Here is a 20856-nt window from a genome sequence, read left to right on the forward strand (position 1 = left end):
CATTTCCATCACAACGGTCTATTCTCTAGGTTGCACAAAAGTGACGCGTTCCACTCCAATTCTCCATGACGCGAATCAACCTAGAATGAGAAAAAGAAGCGAAAAGGAAAAAAGTCAGAGTGCAAGTTGGACAGCTGGCTCGAGGTGTTTCCCGCGCGGTGGTGCCAACAAGAACAATATCGCCGCTGGGTTTCGGTTAATCGATAAGACAGTTGCCGCCGGCTGTAACTCGTTTCCTTATCATTGGCCTAGTTCGAGGTCAGACTACCGGGGGCGCTGTACGCTTCGTGTTCGCTCCTCCTTCCACCGCCTACGTTCAAGTCGAATTGAACGTTGACTGTCGTCGGACAGGCCTCGTCAACGGAGCGAAAGCCTGGCGTGCACGCGTCGTCGTTACGGAAAATGACGTTCATCGGCCCACGCGACTACTCGGTGTATTGTCCGCGGTCCAAGCACGTCCGCGTTTGACGTGTTATGTGAATCTCCTGCACTTGGGACACGGCTGTTCGTGCTAGCATGAGTATTTCTCAGGAAAGCGCAGCCACAATCGTGTGCAAGGAGATCTTCGACGGCACCTCGCATCCGTCAGACGAAGGTACGTGTAAATCCGCGAATTTACTCGATGACCGTATGCTAGTTTTTACTTTTCCGTTCTTCCTCCTTTACGCTCTCGATCGATGTAGCACGGGGTGGTTTTCTTCGCTCGCCATCGGCTGTTATTCACACTTCTGACTCCCTTTCGCTCGCTCTCTCTCTCTCTCTCTCTCTCTCTCGTTAATCCTTGGAAACGACAGTGATTCGGTAATCACTGACTCGATGGAATATTTATTTCATCCTTCATCTAGTTTCCCGGGACTATCAGCGAATCAGACCATGAAATAGTTAATTAGCTTAACCAAAGATTGAATAACCTGCATTAAATATTTGATTATTCATATTAAACGATACGTTGTAGAACGAGAAACGTTGAGAAATTATCTTATAATTGTTCGCAGTTTAAACCAACCGACAATAACTTTGTTTTTCATCAAAATATCAAGAGGCGATGTCTTTTTGATATGCTTCGTTTGATTTTTGTCCATTCCGCAAACATAAATTTCAAAATACGCACTTAGATACCGTCTTTCCATGCCAAATTTACGATTTCTTCGCGTTCATTTTTCGATCGAAGGAAGTGCAAAAAGAAAGAAAAGCAATAGTTACTTAAAACTGGATTATGCCTAAAAGAAAAAAGGTCAAATCCATTTGAGAAATAATAAGTGGATAAAGGAGGTAAAAAATCATCACGACGAGATTAAAATGTAAAAGATCACGGATAAAGTGAGAGAAGGTCGAATAGTTTCGGCGGTGAGTTTCCTTGTTTATTTACACCCTGGTAGGACGGGAACACTGAGCTCGTACCCTAGCATGGCGAGGAAAATCAATAGAATCCGCAGTGCGGCGAAAGTTTTGTCATAAGCCTCGAGGACCTCCCCTCTTGCTATCTGTACTTCTGGTTAGTTTACACAGGGCAAAATCCTTCAAATGGACGAAATTCATAAGTAGAATTCATTCTGCGACCTTATTTCTGCCGATTATTTACCGAAGTTCCATGAAATTCTCGTGAGTTGTTACTGTTATGGCTACGAAATTTTAGCCACCGCAAGAAAGACAGATGTGGCGGTTTCCCCTGTACCCGGAGCCACCTGTCAAAGACTTCCATGATGGAATTTTTAATCGGCCCTTTTTGTAACGCTGTCTGTCGATTTGAGTTTCCTAAGAAGATGCAAAGCACTCAGGTTATATAATTGAAGATACATTTTTTCTTTATTCGGCGACTTTGCTATTAATTGCGTATTCAATATTAGACGTTATCGGTACTTCCGCCGATACATACGGCTTCTGATCGTGATTTCACAATTACTAGAATACATTTTCCTGTGAAAGAATCACGAGCGGATGCTCGATGCAAATAAAGATGGAGAAATTAATAGGAATAGGTAACTCTTCCCATCGTCGATGGAAACCAATAATCGAAATCGATGTTTGCTGATGCGAGTTCTTGCTTTTGATAGATTGCAAACATAAATTATTTTTAACGAGAAGCAAATAACCGTATCTGTCTATGACGTAACTAATGAGTTGTTTAATAGAGTGGTAGATTTAACGCTAACAATAATGGATTTATTCTTTCATAAACGTGCTTTCGTGTCTATATCGGGCCATGTTGTACGCATTTCATTTGAAGTGTTTCACCTGTAAACACAAGTGACTGACTCAATGGCAAAATTTACTCAGACAGCGAGAACTCGGATCGACGAATTTTTAGAGTTATCGCTAATTTGTTTGCACTTTGATATGCCAATTACCCTGCTATGCCCTGATAATAAACTTTTATTTTATATGTAGTATTAATTTTAATATCGTAGATAAATGTCAATAGAACGTACATACGATGCGTAAACATTTTTGGGATCCCTTTTTTCTAGTGGGATAGTTCCATATTACCACGTGTACTTCCACCTGGCTTACAATCGATGAACGCCGTTACGCTTTACATACGCTGACCCAGAGAACCTTGAAATTGCTTGTTTTAACTAAGCTTATTAATATTTTCTTCGTTACTTATCGACGAGAATATTTACAGTATCCGATAGTTTCTAAATTCTATCCTCTGTCAAGGTATAAAAAGCTTTACTCTCATAGAGTTTTGTTGCGTTAAAGATACTCGGAAAAATGTAACGACGTTCTCATGGAAACAACGAGCGAAGAACCTCTTTATTTTTCGCTCATCTTTATTCCCTCGCAAATCCTTGACCTTGTTTGATGTTTTGCTCGACACACGCGTTTCCAGGCAAATTAATGCCCATGCATACCGAAAGAAGCTAACGGTCCACCGCCCTGTTTGTAATCAGCTAATGGTGCACCTATGCTTTTTCAGAGGTGCTCGAATATGCGAGGCGCTTGGGAATCGATCCGGAAACAGAACCACACCTCCTGAATTTGGCTCGGGAGGGCCTGATGGCGGCCCTCCCGAAGGGATGGTTACCATGCTTCCACGAAACCAGCGGCGCTTGGTACTACTATCAGGCTTCCACCGGAATTACCACCTGGCAACATCCTCTGGACGCAGTCTACAAGGAGATGGTCGAGCAGGCCAGGGCTGGCAACGCTAAACCTGATAACACCAGGCAAATCAGCGTTGGTACGGATTGCCTCGTCATTACGGCTGAATGGAAAATATAGGATTAACCCTTTGCACTTGGACTGTTATCACTTGGCTGCACTTAGCGTTTAACAGAGTCAAAGACTGATTAACCGATGCATCATCCACCTTTTTATTGGTACACACATAGTCGATAGAAGGTAGATCGTGAATGATATAGTCCAATCGCACGTTTGTATTTGTTCTATTCTGCGATCGATACATATCGATTTGTAGAACGTATATAATTGATGAGAAGACTGATTACAAATGACACACGATGTAATATTTTTTTATTCACCGACCACTGCTACTCCAAACGAGGGTAGATTATTTATCGAACCACGTATCTTCGCGTTTTGTACATGTATGTAGATGATGGTATATAAATAAAGTATAATATACGTATCATTGAATCTTAATGGCATGATCATTTTTCTTTGCATCTTATGCCAGACAATGCAGTAAGAAGTTGTCGTGCAAAGGGTTAAACCTGGCACCCGAAGGGATAAAGGTTACTAATCGTTCTCTTATTATTTTGTTCAACATTCGTTTCTGAGTATCGAAATCGACGACTCTATAGTTTATCGAGACTTTTCAAGTCTGACTTTCAATAGATAACGTAACATTTTGATAATAGAATTTGCATTCATCAGTTTGATATCTTTCGTATTCGAACAGCTTATCGACGTGAATACCAGTAAACAAGATAAGATAATCGTACTTGCTCGAATATCGCATAATCGTTGTTTCCTTATTTTTAATCATCGAAATTGGACGTATGCCCGTGATTTTTGTGTCGTTAAATCTTTAAATCATTGGAAAAGTAACAGTTGTCTCCAATACAATTACCAGACGGCATATGTTTCAAAGACATGTGTTTTCTACGGTTCGATTGCCAAAATCTCGGCAATTATCGCTCTACGCGTCTCCCACTATAGTACTCTACATCGTGTTGTCAACTCGCATTGCCAAACTCCTATATCCAAACGACAAGGACTCGTTTGTCAATCGAAACCCAAGCTGGCTTTTCTTCAACTAGTAAACTTGTATTTTTAGGCTTTTCAGCTTTGGCTTTATCTTTTAATATTCATCTGCGATCACGCATCTGGATTTTTTTAATCTCGGGTTGAAGCTTGATAGTCGATCGTATTCGGATACGCGACACTCAGGCGATTCATATCAATTACGTAAAGTGAAGATATTTTCTTGCGTTCGACCTTGAAGCATCGAGTTCGTACAATTACAGACCACTTTGTTTTCTTTTTCAATGACCGCAGATCTCCGACAACGAAATAGTCTCTACTTATTGACTCGAGTTTTTTACGTAACGCCGAGTGGTTTACTGCTAAGTATGTATGTAAGTCAGTACGGCATTCAAGTTTTATGTAACCTTTCGATTCGCGTGCGTGTCATGCGATAGAATCGAGAGATTGACTCGCTTCGTTTATTAATTATTGACGAACACGGTATTGATTGCGGTAACATTAATCTTATCTTATCCGACTCTTCCGTTGCTTTTATATAAGAAACAAGATTATCATTTGTACAGTGTAAATTAATTACAACATTACTTCTATGTCAAGGTTCATCGCCAAAAGACTATCTCTAGCGTTGTAACTAAAATCTAACGATTGTTTTCGTATAAAACGAGACGCAGTCAGTGAACCGAGGTTAAAAGCTGTTTATTGTAATCGGTTCGGGTACAATAAAGTTATACACGATTGAATTTGTCGCGCGATTTCTCCAACTGGATGGAGCTGCTGTGCGCGTGGACGCGCTGCTAGCTGCATAAAGGACCCTTGAAACTCTTACGTGCTGGTCCTTAGTGTACGACATATTCATCAAGGCACTCGCGCGTTGGTGCACTTGCTCGTGCAAGTACGTAATAGTTGCTTGAACGTCGATCCGTCCAATTATCGCGTCCCCGTCCATCGAACGCGAATTGTTCGGCTGGTATTGCGGACACTTCTTACCGGCTGTTGCTCCACAGCTGCTGACACAGTCACGGCCCAAAGGGATGCAAGCCAATTAGCTTTCACGTGAAATTATCGTCGTTCTCCTTGTTCGTTCAGTTTCGTTAGGACGAACTCTAATTTTACGAAACTTCTCTTTGGCAATGAAACAACAACGATTCGATATGAGCTTTGAACTACTGTTTCACGGCGCACGCGATAAACATTTGATGCAATACCGTGCAACGTGTCCCTTTACTCGAAAGATTATCATTCAATTACAGTGTATCGTCCATCCTTAGTCAGAAATAGAAAGCATTGTCTCAAGTTCAACACGCTGTGGCTTTTGTGGCCTGGAGAGAGCTGCACGGGCGCGAAAAGTCAATATTTGTTGGTAGTCCTTTCCCTTTGATATTCTTCTTTTTTTACACCGGAAACAGTGGAAGATTAAAGGCATGCTAGTATAAAGGGTAAAGTTTTTAAAATTTTCCCCCATCGTGTATTCTCGGTGGTTGTTTACGAAGTAACATCCTCCCTACGCCGCAATGAATTCAACAGGAAACAAGATTCGCGATGGATTATTTTCAAATATGATTTTACAATAAAATTCTTTGAAAATCAATTTTATCGATATTCTAAAAAAATTACACTTAGTGATACACAAAAGTAAAAAATTAGGATTGTGTGATGGAGGAATTTTAATGTTTATTTAGATAGAGGGTCCATACCCTAATGAGATAAATGTCATTGTTCTAGAAAATGTAATTCGAGATTGTAAAACAGGCTCTATATGTACCTAAGTATGTACTTAGCTCTCGATCGTATCACCTGTTACACAGGTCATCGTATATCGATGCTATAATGTATATGCATGGATCTATTTCTTATCTACTTTGCCTCGTTGCGACTGATACGATATTCATTTCCATGTACATCTGTTTTGCAAGTGTCAAAGGCGATATGACATGTTTTGCCTCTACAAAAGTCTCATGAATCGATGTAACAAATCCGACACTGTGTATAGTTTGTTTGGAAAAGATTTATTTTCTTTTGTGATGAATAAAAGGAGGCACGAAATCGTTACAAAAAAAAAAAAAAAAAATCACGCTTGAAAAATATGCAGGTCGTTTTAAACAGGACAACTGTATTTTTCGTTGTTATATAATAGTCGCTTTCGCGCACTTTTGAGCTTTTAAACATATTTTCTTATCCATTTCATCGCTCATCCCTCTCTGCTCTTTTGACGAGTGTAAAGAAAAAAGAGTGAAAGAAAAAGAGAAAACAGACGTTGACTCGCTCGCGAGAGAACGTTGACACTGTCGCCTCTTTTCACTCGAGAGGGTCATCGTAAGCGTGGAAAAGTTTACGCGCGTTTTCTCTGATCTGTGGAACGACTATCGATTCTTGCCTCTTTTGAGCTTTTTCTCTCCCAACAACATAGGGAAAACAGCGTTAGGAAGCTATATAAAGTGTGTTTTCTGATCGATAGAAGAGGACTCGAAAACAACAGCGAAGGATTTCGAGTCTCACGAGGAAGCAACTCTGCCTAAGGAATCCTCTCCGTCGAAGGAATCTGTAAAACAATCTATCAAAACCATTCCCCCACCTACCAGGATCCCTACGAAGTTAACGCCTCTGAAAAAATTGGATAAAATTGATGGTGCAAGGAAGAAGGACGCTATGGGTCAAGACAAACAGCTGTATAAACGAGAAGACTCGAAAATAGATAATCCTCTGGCAACTAACAGAGCCGCCAGGGATTACACCAACCTCAAATTTCAAGATCCGAGGTTCTACGAGTGCCCTAAGCTTCTAGAAACAATCGCATCAACCGCAGCCACCAATACGACCGCAGTTACTACGCCAAAGCAGGAGATAGATTTAAAAGAAGTGTTAAAGAGATCGGAATCTCTCAGTCCGAGGCACGAGAAAGACTGGGAACAGTTGTCCAGCAGATTTAGTTCCGAAGAGAACATTATAGATATCGATAAACTCAGCATCACCACGTTAGCTAGATCAGAGAAGTCTGAAAAGTTTGATAAGGAAAAGCACCCGAGTCAGTTTGGTCAACAAAAGGAACTCACTCTAAGTGGCGGAGGGACTATGTTTCTGAAGAGCAACAGAAGCAGGGACACTACACCTAGTCACGAAGGCGCTAAACTCGATGATTTCAGGACCATGCTGATCCCGGACGAGAGCAGCAACGTCGGTGGAGACAAGTTGAAATCGATTCTCAGAGAAAAACAATCCGAGGATGGTAAGAAACTTATATATAGTATTATTATCGTTTTGGTACAGATTATTAAATTTTAACCGGTTATCAATAGACGACAGACCAGTGGACGAAGAGCGGAAAAGCGTACGCTTCGACATAGAAAAGGAATTGGACATCAGGTTCACCTATTCCAGGTCCGAAGACGATTCGGAATCCGAGTCTGAGGAGCAGGAGGCTCAGATGCTCGCGATGTTTTCTAACCGAGATACCGATTGGATTCCTTCGTCGCAAAAGGCAAATTGCCAAAGATTCAACGAGGAAACCAAAGAGGATTCCGAAGACAAAATCGACGAGGCTATCAGGAAGAGTTCGTCGTTAGAGAAAATCGAAGGATCGAAGAAAAATGGAAAAGTCGTGGGCAAGAGGTTCGTTGTTCGGAACGTTTCCGAGAACGAGCATCGCAAAAGATTTGTTCCGCAGAACGTTTCTGACAAGGAGCACCGTATGCAGATGACAAGGGATAGTTTATCCGGAGAAAGTTTGTCGAGGGAGAGCAGCCTGGATTACACGTACACCAATAAATTTAACAAAATCAAAAACATCGATCTGGTATCAAAAAGCGAGACCACCGATTACAGCGACTCCGAAGCGCGCCGAAAGTACAAATCGAAGGTGGATTTCTTACGAAACGAACAGACCGACGACGATGATACCTCGGACGTTCCTAGAGTCTATCGCGAACTCGATCTCGTAGAGAAGCAACGCAACGAGGTTGCTGGGAAACAGGAACAAGGCAGGAACTCGAAAAGCGAAACCGATTACAGTGACATCGACGCGCGCCGGAAGAATAAATCAAAAGTAGATTTCTCGCGAAACGAGCAGACCGATGACGATGATACCTCAGACTTTCCTAAGCTTTATCGTGATGCTGGCGGAAAACAGGAGCAGGACAAGAATCTGGAGGAAACGAAAATAAGATTGAGTCGAGAACACGAAAAGGACATCGAAGCCTTGCAAAAAGAGTACAAAGATAAATTAGAGCAAACGAAGAAAGAGTTGGAGGAAAATTTCATGGCGCAGAAAAAGCAGCTAGAGAAAAACATGAACGACAAGCTAGAAGAATTGAGGCGGAAAATGGTTGAAAAGGTATTTTGTAATATTAAACTGCTTCTGTTATTATTTTAGATCTCATCTTGTTATCTTTTATAACCTTTTAAGGAGGAACGGGAGATTCAAAAATTAATTGCCGAAATGGACGAGGCTAAATTGGAGAACTTGAGGAAGGTAAAGGCCGAATTGGAAGTCTGCTACGAAAAGGAGAGACAGGAAATTTTGGCGAATCTGAAGACGGAACTCGACGAGAGAAAGGGCGAGCTGCTGGAACTACGCAACCAAGAAATAGGAAAGTTGGAGAACGAACACGAACGTGATCTAGACGAGGAGAAACTCGCGAAACTTAACGAGATCAAACTAACGAAACAACACTCTGTGAGAATTAAAGCTTTGCAGAAAGAATTGGACAAGAAGTTTGACGAATTACGCTCTCAGGTACGGGAGCAGCAGAGGGAGAGTATTTCGAAAATCACGGAGGAGCACGAGCAACGTCTGGTTGCAATTGTACGCGATTTTAGAATCAACGTGAGTACCTGACGATGTCTGTTATTCTAATAAAAAACTTAACTCTTTGTTGTTGCGTGGTATGCAACATTCTTTTCTTGTTTCCGAAGATTTTTATTTTCCTTGTTGAATGTGTTATTAGTCCAATGTTCATTGTTTCTTAAGGATATTAGATTGTGTATATGATGCGAACTATGAATGTTATGCAATGATTAGTTAACCCATTAGGCGCAATTTTTTTCTGCGAACGCATTAAAGCGATCCATTTACCAGCTACTTTGGTATAAATAAATATGTCATTCAATTTCCCAGTTTTACCCACGATTGTATAACACCGTCCAGCTTCGAACACGCCTTATAAGATAGCTTTAAGACAGATTCTTCTAAATTCTTGTTGTATCTTGAAAAATTATACTCGAAGAGCAATAAAGCTGCAGAGCATACTATTACAAAATTGCACTCTTACATTTATACTTTAACCTAGACACACACGACATGCTGATTACCTGTAATACATGTATGTTAAAAAAAAAGAAAAAGAACTACTTCAACTCATTCTTGACACGATGGAAGACGCAGAGCTGAAAGAAAGGTTACATTACGTATTTGCGATTACACGTGACTGGAAAAAATTCGCTGTTGCGGTTTCAGGAGGATCGCACTCGCAAGATGTATAAGCAACATTTGGAGGAGATTCGTGCCGATTTTTCACGCGAAGTAGAAAAAGAAGCGAGGAAACAGACAGGAAAAGCTACTCACCAAGAGAGCATCGAATTCGAGAAAATGCGTTGCGAAAAGCGACTGATACAAGACAAATATATGGCGTTGAAGGAGAAATATATAAAGTTAAAGAAGGAGGTTCGTTCGGCTATCGACAAGAGGAACAGAAGGAAGGAGGGATACACCACGGCTTCGGAAACCGAAAGGTCAACGTCAACGAGAACGAGAACCGACAGAACCGAGTCATCGGAACAAAAGTGAGTCGAGTTTAGATTTGTCGCTTCGCTAGTTTTTCTTCCGATCAACCGTGTGTTTTTCCCGTAATACATACATAATTAGATACATACTTGGTGCAATATTCGGTATTTCATTGCAATATTTTAGGATGTCGCGCCATTGTGGCGGCGTTATACAAGAGGAGGGCGCGTGAAATCAGAAAAACGAATTGAATCGCGAAGGGTTGACACGTTGGATCGCGCTCTGAACTACTTGTACGTGCCATGACTTTAACAAATCAGTCGGAAGCACAGTTTTTATCTACGTGTTACGATATTTACTCATATGTTTGGATCAAGTGTTCACTATATTAGTATTAAGTTCTTGCACATCCATTCTCCTTGTCACCAGTTCCAGTACCTTCATAGTTAATACCACTTACTATACCTTGACCAAGCACATTTGTTGTATATCTTCTGTATGTTGTATATCTTCCATATCTCGATGATGAAATTCGACGCTCTTTGTAAATAACTAAACCCATCGGTGTTCGTTCAATTATTCACGTAGCGAGATAGAAACTGTGAAGGTACTCCCTCACGTTCATACGATTCGTCCTAATGTCTGGCTATAGGCCTTAAATCGTGCTCGCAGTACTCCACTACGAAACACGCACTCGAGCTCGGCGACGACGAACACTAAAGTGCACGAGACTCAGACGACCATGAACGAGCAGTCGGAAGAATTACACGATCCGAACGAACCGAACGTTCAGAAGGCGAACTCGGGGTTTCAGAAGAGCACAGCTACGTCGAACGCGAAGAACGTGAGATTCCAACCTGACGACACGAGCATCGCCAGCGAGACGAACGCGAACACAACCACCACGAAGAAGAACATCAGCAAGAAAGTAACCAGCACCGCGAAACCCACCGCTACCACCGGAAACAACAATAATAACAATAATAATAACCTCGAGAACCCGGTCGAGAACATTAGGAAACAATTGGAAAAGCTCGAGGATCTCGGTGATCAATTGCCAAGCAACGAAACGGCCTATACATTGCGATATCCTTTCCAAGACAAAGGTAACTCTCTTCAGAAGATTTCCACCTAGTTATTAGTACGATATTCATTTTTTAGCAATCTGAATGTTTCAGAAACGGATAATTAAAAATTCACCGCTTATTTGCTTCCATTTCTGACGCGCGCGAAACGTAGATGAGAATTTCTTTTTATTAGTCGTTTGTTTCTCTCGATTACTCCCAATACTCCCATGTTTATTTCTGAAATTTGAGAATCGGTTATTATTTGTTTTTTCCCAGGCATCTGTACACTCTACTTTAACTAGCGGCTTGTATTCTTTCACCTGCTCGTAAGTGCGCCACCAGATTTTTTATTTTCTTTCTATCGCCACGAGTCGAGTCTGTCCTCGTTGGTTCTTTTTTCGTTACATCTTTCTTTGCACGCTACTTTCACCAGCATCGCGCGTGTGCGACCTAGTCGGATGACATCGAAAAGGATTTTGCTCGATTTTTTAGCGCCGGCGAATGCCTCTTCGGAGCTGGAGTTCTTTCGGCACCGAATTCACGTCGAAAGGGATTCAGTGAAGAGGGCACGGGAGGCGCTTCGACACCAGGAGAACGTATTCCAGGGACGGCAGAGGGCTTGGAAACAACGTAGCGTCCGAATAACTCTCGAGCAATTAGTTCAGGTATTATTTTTATACACCTGCGTCTCAATCTGTATTTTCTAAAAGCTGCGCGTTAAATCCGCACGATGAATTTTAGGAGGAACGCGAACTCTCGGACATGGAAGTGAACTTGCATCGAACTAAGAGCCTTCTGGGTGAGAAAGTGATAAAATTAAGGCACTTGGAGCAATCTCTGGAGAGAGTGGTTACTGCTAAAACCAACGAAAATGACGCGACTACGACGAAAAACGAAGAACTGACGTTGAGCGATATGTCTAGCGTGAGCAGTGGTATCAGTTCAACCGACTTGGGAACGGATACGTTTATAGGTAAGTTTCTGTAACGGACCCTCTCTCTCTCTCTCTCTCTTTCTCTCTCTTTCTCACTATTCCGCTATCAGTTATTGTTTCATTGCCTTCCTTTTCTTTGTCACTTAATTAGTTATTTTCACAAATGATTTAAATGATTTTCCTCGAATCTATCGAAGCGTTGTTTTCGTTTATTTCTTTCCACTCAAGAATTTGTTTTCGATCTTGTGGTCTTGATCCTTCGTACTCAGACAAACCGGATCACTACCAGGAGTCGACGGAAATCATCGCAAGCCTGGAAAACCTAAACTCGGAAATACGTGAGATCTGGGGCGTGCTGAATAAACGCCAGGATACTAATATACCACCGCCGCCGACTTTGATGTATTCTTATTTGCGATGGCTACGTTTCCACCACCTTACAGCCGAATCGAACAATATACAAGGTGAGTATAAATCTTCGTTTGGATAATTTCACGAAGACTTTCTCTTTAAGTTCCGAAATTCTTTCAGGGACATTCGGTACGCCGAATATTCAGTCAAACATCTTGTCTCAGTTAACTGTAACGCAACCACCGACACCCAACACGCAAAACATCATCGCCCAATATGGTCCTAATAGCGGTTTCACTACCAGCGTTTGTACCGTTGAGAAGAACTCTTCGAACCTGATGGAGAGAACGTGGAATCTACGGGATTGGCTGCGACAAACTTGCGTCGAGAGCACAGATCAGCCCAGGTCGAACGACACTCTAAAAAACAATCCACAGTCCATCGAAAAGTTTGGTTCCAAACGACATACGCTAGGGGATTCGAGTACCCGTTTCGTTGATGTAGATTCTATGTACTTACACGTGTTTCTAAACCAATTCAAGAAAACGTGTTTTCGTTAGTCGTTAGAAGTCGTTTGGAAGCGAGAGTTTCGATCGATATTCGTCGTTAACACGTTTTGGATCGTGTACCCATCTTGGCCAAGCCTATTATGCTGATTCGAGAACCTCCTTTTTGCTTGTTCCTATCGAGTTCAGTTCGTTTCATCGCTGAATCTACCACAAAGACTGCAATGAAGCGCGGACGTTCACCGAATGCACGCAGGGTCGTCGTCTCGAGCTTCTAACATCAAACGAAACGGATACGAGCTTCGAGACGAGACTACTGTCATGCACGTGATCGCGTTACATTTCTAATACGGTCGGTCGCATCGGCGTTCCTTAAAATTTTATCCGGAACAGCAGCCTATAGGACGATGTAATTATTATTTTACCCAAAAATTTTAACCGACACTGTTCGTTTAATAGTAACTTTAACGTTACAGTGGATGACCATGTAAAAACGGAAGACTTTCATAAAGGGAAACGAATCATCGCGCCGTTCAGCGTGCAAAGCTCGTGAGTCGTTGAGGGAACGAGCCAAATGCGTGAATTTGCGCGAAGCCCAAAGATCAATACAGGCGCGACGGAGTTCTGTTGTAAATAAGAATTTCTCGATGGCCGTATCGCTCGATACGACCCGCTGGTTCCTTTTTCCCGAACAGTCTGTTGAACCTTTATATATTTTCGAGATCGATTTTTCCGTAAATGTAACGAGAATGTATAATATGCGTACCTCCTATATCATATACGGTTACTATAATATACATGTATCGGATATTTCGAATGATTTCAGGTAACGTTCATCGCGTTTGAGACGGATATGCGATGAAACCGATGCGTGATCTTCGTCGTACGAGAAGTGTCGATACGGTTTTTCTTTTATCAGATCGTATGTGATATCTGAATCAAAATTGTCAACGGAAAGACTTAGCTTTTGTATCGAGTTACTTAATTATCGTGTATGTTGTAAGTCGCATACCATAGTAAACAGGGATTCGTAGACGACTCGAGTTAGTTTATCGACAACTTCTTCGAGCTTCGAACTTGCAGCGCATACGAAGTTCTCTGCTGCGTTTACCATGATGTCTATCAAACGTCAAAGTTTCATAATTATCGACTTTCTAAACTGATTCGCGCGTAAGTACGGTATATACCGTAAGGTTTCTCGATCGATCGATCATCAGAAGCCACTAATTAACGCTATCGTATCGATTTATTAATTTTAGAAACGTTCGATCGACATTTAACCTTCGACAGCATATGGATCGCAATAATTTTGATCTCATTAGATGTATAGCGTAGAACGATTAAAGTTTCTACACTGTGGAACGTGACAGCTTACACTGAAATGTGTGACACGTAACTATACCGTAGAAAACTTTCCGGTAATTTCGCAAGGAACCTTGTTTCAAAGTAGTTATTGCTCGAATGGTTCCTTCTTTCTTGTTATAATCTTATCATTGATATTTCATTCGATATTCTTTTACTTAGCAATCGGCCCTGATATTAATCGATGTTCGTGTATCGTAAGAACAGCGATCGAACAAACTATATAGTTGATTTTGTATCGATTAAAGTTAATGCCAATAGGACATTGAGTCTATATTTGGAATCGTAGGGTCACTTTAAGATGTTTGACACTTTCGTCTGACACGAAGATTTCAAAGAGTAGAGATCATTCATTAGCACCGTCCTTATAAATCATACAAGTATCTTCCCTCGGTGAAAAATATGTATCGTCATCGTTTATTGCTTCGGAAGTTGATAAATCGTTAATATATTACGTCCGATGGTTCTACGTTTATTTAATCGGTCAAAAGGTGCTTCGTCTACAGTGCAATAATTTGCGAGTAGTTCATTTTATAACTCGATTGAGTAGTTTTGTTACGTAACTGAATATTATGTCTCTCGCACAATGCGTTTTATACAGATATTATCGATGAATATTTCGTTAATCGTCGCTAAAAATCGGTAAGCGGACGATAAGCGTCCTCGTAACACGGTCGGGATAATTTTTCCATGAAAACGCTTCGATTCCATACTCCATGATCACAAGCATTTTCTTATGTAACATACAAGAGACAAATGTTGTTTGTAAAGATTAAACGACTTCAAGCAATATAATTTTATTTGGATAATCGAATGCGGCCGCAGCCATCCCGGAGATGGCTCGAAATATAAAGGGTATTGCCAAACTTAATTCACCGCTGTTTATTTCAAAATAAATGGCGCATATTTGAAGAAAAGAAGATAGTTCTGACTTCGCTGTTTTCTTCTTTTCGTTCATCGACGAATGCTCGCGGTACGCCAGAGATATTACTATGTGCAATGTTCAGTAAATTAATTTTGGAATACCTTGTATATTCTGTATTATAGTATATATTTGTATGGACGCAAATATATATGCTATGCAAACCAACACCTTCATCCCTAGCAAATTCCATCATACGCAGCTATTACACGTAAAGAGGTCTCGACTATTTTCCTTTCAATTTAATACGTGAATGTTATACGATATTCGAAGTGTTCAGTTTTACAGCGTTTCTGAAAAATTCCTGCAGGCCTACCGTCATTTTTTTCCGACCAAGTTCGCGGCAAATAAAGTTAAATAAACTACAGGTCGATTCAATAACTACCGCTAGGAAAATAAATTGCAATCGGTATGCGTGTTTTCGCATTCATCGCTGTTTTCCTCGAACTCGTCTCTTTTGGGCAACCACGAAGTCATTTGATGTGATTTACATTGGGCTTTGTTTTTTAGGAAATTCTGCGTCGCCCTTATCACCGGTGAAATTTTGCATACCAGCAATCTGATACACGCGGAATCAGCACCATCCAGTTTCTCGATCAGTCGAACCGGTAGATTCTCGTCATGAGCTTGCTCGATTAAGTTTTGTATCTAAAAAGAAAATTATTCGCATCTGTTATCTCGTAACTTACAATTTCTGTTTCATTTTTGTATTCAGTGTGACTCACTCTCTCGCTCTTGCTCTCCGTGATAAGTTTAGCTGGATTCCAAGATGAAGCATCAGTCTCGTCTTCCAAACTCCTGGCGGAATTTTCTTTCGGAGGTTTCAAGTTAAACAACGAACTTATCTGCAGATCGGAGACTCGCCATTATTTGATAGTAAAACATCGAGCAATAGACACGTACCATTTGCGCAAGAAATATAACGCTGTTCACAGCAATGGCTGTAACTTTCTGCGAATCCAGTCCAAAAAGACGGAAGAACGCGGACATAACGTTAGAAGGACCAAAACTTCCTTTCTCCTTTGTTTTATCATCCTCTCCTCGTCTTTCCTTCTGCTTAGCGCCTAAACTTTTTGCAACCAGATCAGCGATATCCTTCGCAGTCTCCAGGTAATCGGTCGCATATTCCAAGCCTGTCTTTATCTTGTCGAGAACACCTACGAGTCGAATCAATTAACGGGCTGTTGATTTATCGTGAAGCTTAAGTTTTGCGACTAACCATCATCCTCTTGAGGTAAACCGGAGGCACAAAACGCTATAGTGGAAATGCAGAAGGCGGTACACAAAAACTTCTGCATTGTATCGCGACTGGAGCTTTTCCTACACTAAGAGTTACATTCGACCTGGTTCTAACGGATGTTAATTACTTGTTTCCACCTTGTTGATTCGTAACGTTCCTGTTCCTAGTTGGTCGCGTGATGACCACGATTCAAACTCTTTTCGCTTTGTCAACCAAGCACGAGAGACGAGATCTCCAGATTCGGAGAACCTCATTACCTTTTCGAACTAGTACGAAACGAACCTTGTCGATGAAACATCGTTGTCGGTGAAGCATCGTTCGCGAGATTCACAACTTAGTTTAAATCGTAAAATACAGTTTAACATGAATATCGGCGTGATACCGTTTCTATTGATATGTCTCTGCTTGAAAGTTACATTGGCAAATCGGACATCGTTTTATACGCAGGAAGTTTATTGTTTGAGCGAACTACCAATGAGTGAATTAATTCAAATAAAGTCCTCACTCGCGGATGAAGAAGGTAAACTTTTTCGAAACCTTAGAAACACATTCAACTTAACAAGGTAATTGAAAAATGAAATCAAATAAATTTACGAGCGTAGATGTTGTCGAGGAAGATGTACAAGCCGAAGAGATATCGAGTAAAACATTTTCGTCATCATTGCCCGTTGCACAGCCCTTGAAAAGAATGAACAAAAAGCCAATGAGACGTTACGAAGATTATCACGAAGAGAAAGGAAAAGATACGAAAATTTCAAAGATATTCCAATTGTCAGTCACAGCGCTTTCGTTTCTTGCTTTCGGTGGCTATTTGCTTACTCTTATAATAACAGCAATTCGTCAAAACGCAATGGGAAACACGGGCAATGGAAACGTTATAGTGCTCTCAGTGAGTTGATCTTTTGTTTTAGGCGATCGAGTTACAAAATTGAGAATCAAAGCTGAAATATTCTACATACAAAAATGACATTCGGATTTCAGAATCTGCAGGGTTTGCAAAACTATAATCGTCCAAAAAGAAACTCCCTTATGCACAATGCGGCAGAGAACGATTCCGAAATCGAGAAGCTGTACCAGGGAATGATCCTGCTGTCAAAATCTTATACAATGTACAATATTAACTGATGATGCTTTGAATGGATCTAAAAGTAGAAATACAAGACTTACGTTCGCCACTATCGATGGATATCGCTAGACTTTTGCTAGAAAATCACGGATAGTAGAATCTCGGATAGTTGAAAACGTAAGTTTCGTATTCGAGGATCGATCTGATCGATTGACACGAGAATATAAGAGATTCGTGGTAAAAATTTCTGATCGTGATTGACGGACTCAATTAGGGGTTCGCTTATCATGATTCGCCGGACTCTTGAAAATCCTAAAACCTAATAAAATCGAATAGAGGATCACGGTGTGTACATATCCCGAAGAATATTCTTAGCATGTGGGTAGAGGCTGCTTCAAACATGGCTCTTCAAATAAACACCTAAGTGACTGTATACTCCGAAAGTCTGCATGCAAAGATAACCATATGGCTTCCAGAGATATCATCAGCCATACGTCTCTATGCTATTATTCCTCAGACATGTATAACCCGAATAGCGTCTATTTCTGTTTTTTGGAACTTCATTTCTAAAAAGATTACCGATTACGTTCAAAATTTTCGTTCTCGTGATTCCTCGATGTAATCGAATTTATTTAATGATAGCGGTAGGTAACGATCTACAGTAGTATATGTGAAAACTATAATTTCTATAAAAAGATGACCTTAAAGAATTGTAACCTGTATAATAAATTATATCCGAATAAAATGGAACTATATCTAGTTGCAATATCAAAGTGTTCTCTTAATTATATTTTATATTTTTTTTCTTAAATTTATTTTTAAATTTCCCGGTAATTTATCCCGTTTTATGCGTTAAGCGTATTTTATAATATTTATTTGGTGAAACGCATCGAAACGGGAATTCTTCCGAGCAATGCTCCATCGAGTCTGACATCAGACTCATCGTCCTTCAGGGACCAATCTTCTGAGAGCCACGCCTACACCGTCCATGTGGACCAATCCCACGTACGAAATTGCAGCGAGCTCGGATCATTTTTTTTTTAAACCAAATTCCGTTCTGAACATGGCAGGAACTCGTTCACTCGTTCATTCTGATGCACTTCCGTGAAAGTCATTGTTTAGCGTGTAACTATTTTCGTTGACACCAGTGACTGATAATTCGATCATCTTCTATTTGTAATCGGCGAAGAATCGGATCATTGTCAAAAACACTGTGTCCACTTTTAATCATGACATAAACTTCGTAGTTCGGTGGAGTGTACTTGTGCGTGATTTATTTGGATTACGATTTTAAGTGGAGCATTGTTGGAAAATGTCGTAGTCGTTAAAAGTGTGCGTCGGAAATATTAGGATAATCGGAATCTTGTGTAAGTGAGTTAAAGGGAAAAGATAAAGATGAACGAAGTGAAAACCCGCGTTGTGGATACGAATTGTTCAAAGCAATTGAAGTTTGGAGTAGAACGTATATTGTCGGATGAAATTTCATCGAAGAAAACAGGTAATGGAACGAAAAACGGCTATCTATCGTGTTCTTGAAATTATTTTCTTTATTTCCATTAGTTGACTCGATTTTCAAAAAAAGTAATCGTTATGAAATGGACATCGTACTGCCTGTTAGACCTGCATGGTCAACTTCTGAATATATATATATGTTTCGAAAGATGTACTAAGGCCGCTTCCGGTACAATTTTCTACGGTGCGGTGTCCTTGTCCTGGAGGTTGCGTCAGGTGCGAAGCCCTACGAATTTGCCCTCCATTTTCTTACGTTCAAACTGCGATTTCTGGAAACTACGCAAGTACCAACCATGGAAACGGAGTAGTCGAAAATTATACCAGTATTTATCGACCGGCTCCACTTCGACCTGTTCCCAGAGGTGAGAAATTGAAAAGTGTAATCTTTGCTCGTAATCTATTCTTTGTTCTATGTATAGACGTATTTCTAAAATTAATACAACTATATTACGCGAGTTAATCGATTTAACGTTATTCGTGATCGTTTCGATGCCTTTAGCGGAAATCGTCTAAAAACCCTGGCTCATGAAACGAAAGTTGCGTCATTAACAAATGTGACCATATGGACTACTGTCTTGTCTCCGAATACTCGACAGCAAGTAGAGCAAAATATTTACGCGTCAGTGTATTCCCGTGTTTCCTGTTCGTGTTTAAACGACATCTTAAGTGCCACCATTCGTTTATAGTCGATGTAAACAGCGGTTTCGTCGTACTCCTTCTTGGTTAGCTAAAAAGTCGAAAACCTGGACTCCCCTTTGCTTTTCGTTCGTATATTGTTTACATGTGATAAAAATATTGATATAATAAAAGATCACCGAAAACTAAGCAGAAACGGATGTTTCCAAATGATTCAACCGCTTATAATCGACGACTAACAATAGAATAAGTAAGAATTTATCAATAGAAGTTGCACTTTCAAACGATAGCACAAAGTTCCCGAAATAAGTATGACCTTACTAACTGTTAGCCATCCAATTCATGCGGAGGACCGTACCAACCGGAGAGAGAACCACACTGTTTAAACTCGTACACATGTTGTATACTTCTGTAGGGCTGTAAATCAGCCAGAAGTACCCAATCTTGGAGGCCTCTTGTTCGGGATAGGATCTGTTGAAACAGACACCCATCCAGCTAAGACTACCGTTTACAATGTTTACATCATGTCACGTTTCCCTCTAATTTGTAATCTTGTACTAGCGTCCACCGCGACGAATCCTCAGGCCTCTGTTTTATCCAACCAAGCACTTCCCCTTACCGTGTTTGTGTAGGTTCTAGAAATATTTCGAGAGCGATTAAAACCTTTTAGCTTTTTACGAACTTTTACAGTACCGATATCGTCTGCCTCGACACCGACCAATCAATCAGAGACCAATACCAGAAGAAAAAGATCGTGGTCGAGGGCTGTGTTCAGTTCTTTGCAACGAAAAGGTTTGGAAAGAAGATTTTCTCTGCAAAAGTACATCACGAAACCGGACAGGCGGCAACTTGCTGCTACTTTAGGCTTGACAGACGCACAAGTATAACATTAAATTAGCTGCGAACGTAAAGCAATTGGAAAAGTCGAATTCGAACGATGATCTGTTCTCCTCAGGTAAAAGTCTGGTTTCAAAATCGACGAATGAAATGGCGGCATACGAAAGAGAGCGAAAACACTGCTTTATCGAACTCCGATTCCCAGAAGGAATCGTCTAGAAAATTAGCGAAGGATGATACAAAGAGTGCAACGACTGAAAAGACTGTTTCGGAAGACGAAGAGGATGTGGAGATCGAAGTTGATGTGTGAATTTTACAATGTACATTTACGATGTTTCATATCGTCTAGTTTGTAATCTGTAATGATAAATTTTTATGTTAAATAAAGTTTATACGTAAATAGCTTTATTCTGTTTGTTTGGATTCGACACGTACTTCACCCTGTTGTGACGCCATTTGCAAAAACGATATTAACATTTTTTTTGCCGGTTACCAGGACAACTAAGCTGTTATTTCTTTCCTAAAAGAAAATAT

The 20856-nt window shown here is 40.6% G+C and overlaps 4 protein-coding genes across 7 annotated transcripts; 3 read left to right on the top strand and 1 right to left on the bottom strand.

The window, feature by feature from the left end:
* Nucleotides 1-297: 297 nt before the first annotated feature.
* On the top strand, nucleotides 298-14372 carry Cep164 (centrosomal protein 164). 4 transcript variants are annotated; one of them, XM_069121074.1, is made up of 12 exons: nucleotides 298-595; nucleotides 2921-3184; nucleotides 6629-7396; nucleotides 7467-8500; nucleotides 8573-8992; nucleotides 9623-9948; nucleotides 10562-10995; nucleotides 11449-11621; nucleotides 11698-11929; nucleotides 12160-12354; nucleotides 12422-12647; nucleotides 13224-14372. In XM_069121074.1, exons 1-12 carry the CDS (start codon nucleotides 517-519, stop codon nucleotides 13228-13230), a joined length of 4158 nt encoding a protein of 1385 aa, XP_068977175.1. In that variant the 5' UTR covers nucleotides 298-516; the 3' UTR covers nucleotides 13231-14372. The 4 variants fall into 4 exon arrangements, 3 of the variants coding, with proteins under 3 accessions (XP_068977175.1, XP_068977176.1, XP_068977177.1); XR_011174132.1 differs by lacking the exon at nucleotides 13224-14372 and having other exon boundaries at nucleotides 12180-12354; nucleotides 12422-12561; XM_069121075.1 differs by lacking the exons at nucleotides 12422-12647; nucleotides 13224-14372 and having other exon boundaries at nucleotides 12119-12348.
* Nucleotides 14373-15368: 996 nt separating this feature from the next.
* Nucleotides 15369-16329, bottom strand: LOC138183255 (uncharacterized). The gene is made up of 4 exons (XM_069119928.1): nucleotides 16251-16329; nucleotides 15935-16188; nucleotides 15757-15876; nucleotides 15369-15679 (listed from the first exon to the last, which is right to left on the bottom strand). The coding sequence occupies exons 1-4, from the start codon at nucleotides 16327-16329 to the stop codon at nucleotides 15419-15421; spliced, it is 714 nt and encodes a 237-aa protein (XP_068976029.1). The 3' UTR covers nucleotides 15369-15418.
* On the top strand, nucleotides 16161-18099 carry LOC138183724 (uncharacterized). The gene is made up of 3 exons (XM_069121077.1): nucleotides 16161-16791; nucleotides 16874-17160; nucleotides 17253-18099. The coding sequence occupies exons 1-3, from the start codon at nucleotides 16635-16637 to the stop codon at nucleotides 17394-17396; spliced, it is 588 nt and encodes a 195-aa protein (XP_068977178.1). The 5' UTR covers nucleotides 16161-16634; the 3' UTR covers nucleotides 17397-18099.
* A 314-nt stretch (nucleotides 18100-18413) lies between these two features.
* LOC138183170 (H2.0-like homeobox protein) lies at nucleotides 18414-20734 on the top strand. Its single transcript, XM_069119773.1, has 4 exons — nucleotides 18414-18835; nucleotides 18999-19211; nucleotides 20176-20366; nucleotides 20441-20734. Exons 1-4 carry the CDS (start codon nucleotides 18733-18735, stop codon nucleotides 20630-20632), a joined length of 699 nt encoding a protein of 232 aa, XP_068975874.1. The 5' UTR covers nucleotides 18414-18732; the 3' UTR covers nucleotides 20633-20734.
* Nucleotides 20735-20856: the final 122 nt, after the last annotated feature.

The sequence above is a fragment of the Bombus flavifrons genome, chromosome 9, assembly GCF_040668555.2.
Source record: "Bombus flavifrons isolate JBK064 chromosome 9, iyBomFlav1_principal, whole genome shotgun sequence".
NCBI lineage: Eukaryota > Metazoa > Arthropoda > Insecta > Hymenoptera > Apidae > Bombus > Bombus flavifrons.